General features: G+C 50.4%; 1 protein-coding gene across 2 annotated transcripts in view; it reads left to right on the forward strand.

The window, feature by feature from the left end:
- TUBGCP2 (tubulin, gamma complex associated protein 2) overlaps positions 1-4548 on the forward strand; it is a 39847-nt gene extending 35299 nt beyond the window's left edge. For both annotated transcript variants that reach the window (XM_009332770.1, XM_009332771.1), the window contains one exon: positions 4247-4548. In XM_009332770.1, coding sequence (XP_009331045.1) covers positions 4247-4352 — 106 coding nt within the window. In that variant the 3' untranslated portion in view covers positions 4353-4548. The remainder of the gene's footprint in view (positions 1-4246) is intronic.
- Positions 4549-8142: the final 3594 nt, after the last annotated feature.

Below are 8142 nucleotides of genomic sequence, written 5' to 3' on the forward strand. Positions count from 1 at the left end.
TGTCACTGGTGCCCACGTGAAACAGCAGCAGCGGATAATAGTCAGTGGACTGTACGAGGCTCGGTAGCCTCTCGGTGACATCCCTGATGCGAGCCCCCCGTAGGCAGCACACCTCTCTAGAGAGTGCGTCTGGTCGGCAAATGGGTGCCCCCGTACCTCTCAGAAGAGAGTCGCCTACTACTATCACCCGTCGCCTTTTCTTAGTGGCGCTGGTTGTTACACGGGGGGCAGATGGGGCTGCCTTACTCAGCTCCAGCGCTTCACCTGATGTGATGGGTCTTTCCTCTTCAGTCTGCACAGCGGTGAAGTGGTTCTTCAAAGACTTTATTTGTGGCTGTGAGTGGAGACCCCAACTGTACAAGTGATTGCTGTTCCTTTCGGGACTAACCAGGACAGCTAAGTCTCTGCAAATCCTTTTAGGAAATGATGGTGCAGCTTATCAAGGCCTTCTGGACATTTTATGTCAACCTTCATCTGCCTGGGCATCACTGTTTATCATCATTGGACTTGTAGATTGCAGGCAGGATCCATCTGTAGAAAAATTGGCAGGCTAAAGGGATTAAGCTCTTACGCTCCCCTCGCTGTCATCACTTCCGGTGTCACAGTAGCATACAGAGTCACGCTAGATTTCAGGGATCGAGACCACAAGCAGTTGAGTCATCCAGGCAAGAACATTTACTCCTCAGTGCTCCAGCCCTGCCTCCTTCCTTATCAAGCGCTTACATTTTTATCATTACCAGTACAAGTTCTAACAGACAGGCTTTTTTATGATGCTCCATCCAGGAGATCTTAATGGCAACTAACTCCATGATCCAGCTGCTTGGACATCCTTGCAGGTGGCACAGGGCATGGCCAACACAGTGTTGAAGATGAAGTTGCCTGCTCTTTTAATAGAAGAGCATCATGACCCCGCAGTCCTTTAGTCTTACAAAGAACGTGTGGAGATCATCCCATCGGTGGATCACCCAGCTCAGTCCAAGGCTGGAGTTGGTTCTCAGCTTACTCAAGAAGTCAACAATGTCAAGTCCTTGACTAGCCTTTACACCATGCAACAGCAGAAGTCCTGCGGCCTTCCATCATGCTTTATCATGTGTGATGCCAGACATTGATGTAAGGCCTTTTCTGGTAGTAGCTCAGGTGGTGTCTGCCTTCCATCACTGCTCCTACACTTAGCATCAGAGGTTCATCCCTTTTATCATTGCCTCCCCACCCTTGTGTCAACTTTATGCTTCTACCAGGACGGTGGGACAGGCTGATGCTGCACCATAGAAACTGGCTGTGTATCTTGTTCAGTTGTGGGTCCATGGTGCCATAGCCAGGAGCTATCCTCCACCAGGTGCTTTTGTGTTTCACAGACCGCACACAAGTGTTAGCTGTGGCAGGAGATGACTCCTGAGCTGTGGAAGCTCTGGAGCCAGTTCTTCCAAATATGGAGAGGTTGGTTTTTACGAGTACTGCCTGCTTCAGGAGAAAGAAGTATGGTGATTCAGGCGGGTTGTGAGAAAACAAAATGCTTCCGTCAGCAGTTTGCATTGAGAATGGTGACCTAAGCTGCAACCAGCTGTTCAGAAGAGGGTCTGAGTTCTTTTCCACCTGGTATTTCCATGCTCCAGTTCTGTTCAAGGCTGCAGAGGAAATAATGGGTCTTTATGCCATCAGGACTGTCATCACTATTAAGTCCCCCAGTTTGGACTGTCTGGGACCACGTGAGTCTTCACCAAGATGTTGGACATAGCTGGACCTTTACTGACAAACCAGATGTCCCCATTTCCTTAACTGAAATGCTGTATGTTAACAGGCCACGCAACAGAACATGTCTTTCCATTTCTACAGGCTGCTCAGTAATGTTTTAAAGAGTGGAAGTCCCACGATGAATGCCCAGACGTGACATTTAGCTCTCATTCAGTCTGTAGAGATTATTGGATCGAGTCCTGGACTCCATGGCAACAGGAACCCAAGAACCAGAGCGGAGACGGTTGCCATCTGAAATAACATATTTGACAGAGAGACGAAATAGTTTATAAGACATACCGGTCTTTTCTTATAAATGATAACCTTTTTATGTGACTGCTTTTCAAGCGTGATAGCCAACATGTAAGATAGATAACAAAATATCCCTTTTATTCGTAATTCTGGTACTGTGCTTTTATTTATTTGATCCTGGTTAATATTTATTCAGTTTACAATACTGAGTAACTGAGGCACAAGCATCGTATTTGTAGCACCAGACAACAGAAGACGGAGATCCAGAGGGTTTCCTTCAAAGCGGGGAAGCTCGCACGTAACTCACAGATCTTCAGTGTGCTGAAGTCCTGCTCAGGACTGCCTTGGCTCCATCAGTAGCAGTGCTGACAGAAGGTTGGCAACTGCAGAAAATCTCCGGAGTCACTCCTTCACATCCCAGTAGTGCAAAGGAGAAGAATTACAGCTTAGAGGACTTTGTCAGAAGGATTACTTAATTCCAAATGCTTAGAAATCTTTCCCATCAAGTGCTGTTAGCATTCATCAGATACCCTTCTCCAGTTTGGAGGAAACAGCAATCATTGAGCTTAGAGTAAGACCGGTAGGACGTACAAAGTGTTGCAAACCCCGGTGAGTAAAAGTTCCGGCCACAAAACAAGAAACTGAAGTGTAAGCAGAGTTTGAGGAAACACCATACAAATTCCTAAGAAATAGTTATGAAAGATCGTTTAACCCTAAAAACATAGCTGAAAGGGAAGCACATCAAAATTCAAGAAGTTTGGAATAAAGCAACTTTAGAAATGGAACAAATCCTCAAAGCAAGGATGTAAATGAGTCCTGGCCTTATATTTGAATCAAAGTTTGGTAAATATGCCCGCCTCGGTGTCAGGTTTCCTTTGTACAACACTTAAAGTCAAAAGAGATGTAAGCTTTTCAACTAGGAGAGAGCAACAGATAAATTCCATCTGTCGAGGCTCTGTTTTCCGCAGTCACCAAAAAATGTCAAGGAACAATTTGTTGCTGTTTGTGTAAGGTTGTTAAGCAACATGAAACTCAAATATTGTGCCCATTCATTTAGTATTGGAGCAACTGAATTTGAGAAATGGAGAGAGTAACTTTTGTGTGATTCACAGGCTTATATCGACTATTGCTTATTGTTCCCAGGGCACATGTTTTTAAGTTGTGCTTAGTTGGCTTCGTAGTGCAGAGATCTGCCTAAGGAAGGTCACAGCAGGCGTGGAGCTGGCTGGTTTTGTAGCATCATTTTGGATTATCAAGGAGACAGGATTGTGATATTGCTGATGTTGCCCGCTTTGGAGAGGCGTTTACAAGTATCAGCAATACTTGTGATTTTGACTGATCATCTTCCAACCAGTTACTCGTCTTGAATCATGAATCTGCTTGAAGCATACTTGTGTTAGCAAGGAGGTGGTGGTAATGGAAACTGCAACATTTTGTGGTAGTTACAGTGGATAATATGGTGGATTTCATACGGGAATTAATACCGGAGTTCAGCAGTGGTGAACTCTGGTATTAAGCAGTGGTGGGAAGTGGCTGAGAAGGTGCGGAGACTGAGGAACCCTCACCCCTGGTGCCTTGTCCCCAAATTACATGTCTCCAAGGTTGTGTGGTCAAACTGTAGCTCCGGAGAAGCAGCTATTAGCAATTGGTCCTTCCCAATGTATTTTATACACCTGTAAAGAACAGGTGAAATTTAGCCTGTTGTCAAGGGACGAGCACAGAAGAGGTGTCACCAACAACACCTGTGGCACAGTGCAGACATCCCTGTCTCACTCCGAACAAGCTGCTGTGTCTACCAAGCCCGGGGCAGTCCCGTGCGGGGATGGCAGGTCTGGAGCTCGCTGTGGTGTGGCCACATTCAGCTGATGCCCTGGGAAAGGTTTCTCTTCCAGGGGCAAGGCTGTGCTCAGTGGGGTGGGCAGGGGGAGTGCAGCCGCTGTGAGAGGTCCCTGCTGTGGCACAGACACCCTTGCTGCACAAGCAAGCATCCTCCGCTTCTTCCCACAGCGAGACTTGCTTTGCTTTGCTTCAGATCCCTCATTTCAACCCACTTTGTCCTAAAATTCATCTGACCCTATAAAAGGGTTTATGTATTTTTGGATCCCCTTGCTGCCTGTGAGCGCACTGATGAGCACGTGCGCTGCGGCACTTGCAGCACCAAGCTCTCGGGGGCCCTTGGTGGCACGTTCAGCTTGCTGCGTGCCGCTTTTGGGAGGTGTTGAGCCAGTGGGCTGCTGAAATTTCTGGGGTTTTTGTCTCTCAGGTTGGACTTCAACGGGTTCTACACAGAGCGCCTGGAGCACATGTCTGCTGAGCGCAGCCAAAAGGCAGCTCCCCTGCTTCCCCGCCTGGCCGTACCTGCCCAGTGAAGCCCTGCTGCTGCCCCTTTCAGCCGCCACCTCTTCTGCACCAGCAGAGAACCGGACACTCACTCACTTCGAGCTAGGAGTACTCAACCCTCTACATTCACAGTGCGAGCTGGAAAAGAACTGTAAGGGTTGTCCCAGACAGGGGAATATTCGATCTCCTGAAATGTGTGTAATGGGTTTTCTTTTCTGAGAGACTTTTGTTAAGTCCTTTTTTTTTTTTTACTACATTGTAAAATGATGTATTTGTGTGTTGTAAAATAAACTAAAAAAAAAATCAGGGTTATTTTGTCTGTTAACAGAACCCAGGAAGCAAATTAGTCTTTTAGGTGACTAAATTTTGGTCGGCTCACAGAGATCTGGCTCAGCTGCCATGCGGCATTATTTTGGGAGGAGAACCTAACTGGGGGGTTGCTGGAATGAAGCTGATCAGCTGCTCTAGCCAATGAGATGGGGTTCACAGCTGATGAGCAGGTACATGATGTTCATATCATATTGGCCGAGTCCTCAGCAGAAGACTTTCAGGGTATCTTGCAGAGTTGTGCAGCCATAAAAATTGCTTGAGGCAGTTTGGGAGCGGGTGTGGTAGAGGGTGGAAGAGAAGAAAAGTGTCTCCCAAGAACAAGTGGTAACCAAGACATGTGCCAGAGACCCAGAGGCCTCAGTGGCAAGTGTGAGAACCTGGGGAGACATGCAAGGGCTGTGGATACAGGGCTGAGTGCTCCTGTTAATGACCTGCCCTTCCTCTCCCTCACCTCCTCCTTTGCAAGGACCTTCTAGAGTGCGTTAGAGGGAAGAGCCAGGTTCTCTTTGCTCTGGTGGCCTATAGCTGGTCCTCCAGCTTGGCAGAGGGAGAGAGACTCAAGGAGAGGATGGAGACCACCAGTCCTGGGTCTGGAGGACTGAATTCCTTCATCTGAAGGTTGAGGTTGAGGACGGAGACCTCAGCCAGCATCATCTGGCTCTTCAGGGAAAGGACTTGTGCAGTTCATGGGGAAGGGAGTTTCCTCTTCCCCCCACTGAGATGGCCTCTCAGTCCAGGGAGGCTTGGAGAAGTTGACCTGCTATTTCCATTAAGTTTCTGTGGACCTACAGGCTTCACAGCCTGTCCCTCGAGCTCAGGGTGGAGAGGCAGAGGGGCGCAGGTCCTTGGAGGAATCTGCTCGCCTCTCAGTGCCCAACATCTCGGGCTTGAGAGACTCCCCTGGCACCTCACTGTGTCACTGTTGGTCACACATTTTTTACACCAATGAGCAGCATGGTGGCTGTTGCAGGAAAAAAACTCCGTTCATGCAATTTAAATTAAATCAGGATTGAAGCTGTTTATAGATTAATAACACATAATTAACCAGAAAGCATTGAGTCTCAGCAGAAGTAATAGATACTTCTGAAATGTTAATTTTTAAAATAAACAGCAAATTTCTAAGCACCCATCTATGAGTAATCCCAAGAAGTCCTGCTCACACCCGCATCTGCACACATGCAGATGGTTATGTGCACCCCTCTTGCAGCTTTTCGGGGGGGAAAGGCACCCCTCTGCTGAGAGGGGGGCTCTCCTCCTTGCACAGCCCTTCTGTGGGGACGTGGGAGCTCCACCTCTATGGGATTCTGTGCTGCTCCCTGCGACCCGCAGGTCCACACCCGGGCGAGAAAGCCCCCAGGAGGTCATCTACACCCCGGGGCTGGGTCTCCCCTGCTTGTTGCACCAGGTACTGACAGCCCGCTAGCTGGATGCGGCCACCTCACTATGCCTGCCCCAGGCAGAGGTGGTGATGCTGGTGGGGCAGCATCATGCCAGCCTTTAGCTCCTGCTGTTTGCATGAGAACACATTGACAGATAACTTCAGTTACCCCAAAAATTGTGGCCTGCATGTGGATGCCTGGCTGGCTAAGCAGTTACTTTAAAGGCTTGGGGTGCTTGGATAGGTCTCCACACAGCTCTACCCACTCTTCTCCAAGAGCAGCCCTCAGTCTGGGCCAGACGCCCTACTGCCAGCCCTGAGCAGGAGGTGGATGTGTGTCTTCTCCCCTCACCAGAAGCCACGAGGTGCCAGGAGAGGGGCAAGAAAAGGTCCTGTGTCTGAACCCAGCAGCCCTACATTCCACGGCATAGCAATCAGGTACCTCCTTGCCCAGAGTCGCAATTTGTCTGCTCTGTGTCTCCCTGGTGAGCTGGGTTATTTGCTGTGCTTCATAGACAGTGGGTTGGTCAGTAGCTCCTTCAAGGCCATCTCAGCTCTGCACACCTTGCAAGGGTTGCCATCGTGGTGGGGACAACTCTACTGGAGATGTTTAGATAGTCATGACCAGACATGAATAGGAATGTCAAGGGTCAAAGCATGGCGCTTTAATTTTTTTTTTTCTTAAACAAACTTGTCTATTTAGGAGGGAATTACAGAAAAGCTGTGGGGAGAAAGAGGGAAGACACTGGAGCAGCACTTGGCTGCAGTGGTTTCTGTGCCATTTTGAAGGAAGCTTGTCCCCGGTGACGAAGCACTGCGACAGCCGAATTCGCTGTCATTAAATGCAAAAGTTAGATGCGGTGTTTCCTGGCTGGTCCTGGCCTGAAACACCAAGAAAGTATAAAAAAAATCAGCTTGCGGAAGGAGGGGGTCTCTCTTCACAAGTTGCCACATGGAAAAGACAAGGGGCAATGAGTTGCACCAGGAGAGGTTTCATCTCAACCTAAGAAATACGTTACAGTGAGAATAATCACTTGCTGGAACAACCTCCCCAGGGACGTGGTGGAGTCCCCATCGCTGTAGGGTTTCAAGATCTGACTGGACAGGGTGTGAGATAACCTCATCCAGGCTCCCTTCCCCATGACAGGTCGGACCAGATGATCTTCAGAGGTCCCTTCCAACCTGGGGTGTTCTGTGGACAAGGGGGAGACAGCAGTCAGCTCTGTGGTGGAGCAGTGGGCTCAGGGTGCAGTCCACCTCCCAGCTCAGCCCCACATGGTGGTCCTAGCCCCTCCAATGCTTTGGGATCAGGGAGGGTCCCAAGTGCCACACTGATATGCTCTGATGTCCCACGGTCCCCCCAGGCCCCCTGACAGCTCAGCCCCTCATGGTGACTCCAGCTCCTCCATCATCTCAATGCTCCATCATCTCAACGCCTTACCGGCACCCGACAATGCCTCCCAGGTCCCACTGCTGCCTTCTGGTAGTCCAGCCACCCTTAGCTCCTGCATCACCTCAGGGCCACCCCAATGCCCCACAGACATCCCCTTCATGTCCAACGGACACTGCTCAATGTTCCTGGCCCCTCCGTCACCTTAGAGCCAGGTGGGCACCTCCAGTGCTCCATGGACACCTCCCCCAGTGCCCCATGGGCACCCTCTCCATACCCCACAGACAGTCCCCAGTGCCCCACGGGACACTCCCACTGCCTCCTGTGGCAGCCCAGCCACCCCAGCCCCTCCCCCCTCTCAGAGCCAGGGGCGGCTTCCCTAATGTGCCCCCTGCCACCCCTGATGCCCTACTGTCACCCCCTCAGTGCCCTGCGGATCCCTGCAGTGCCCCGGGACATGCCACTAGAGGCTGTGGACCCTCCCTGATGCCCCTTGGCCTCTCCCCAAATCCACACAGGCAGTCCCCAATGCCACCCGGACCCTCCACCCCGATGCCACATGCACACCCTCTGATACCCCACAAACCCTTCCCGATGCCCCACGGACATCCCCGGCTGCCCTGTGGACCCTCTCCAATGGCTCACGGACACCCCCCGATGCCCGTGGACAGTCCCCAATGCTCTATGGACACCCCCCGATACCCCACAGACCCTCCCCGCC

Source organism: Pygoscelis adeliae, unplaced genomic scaffold (assembly GCF_000699105.1).
Source record: "Pygoscelis adeliae isolate BGI_AS28 unplaced genomic scaffold, ASM69910v1 Scaffold139, whole genome shotgun sequence".
Lineage (NCBI taxonomy): Eukaryota > Metazoa > Chordata > Aves > Sphenisciformes > Spheniscidae > Pygoscelis > Pygoscelis adeliae.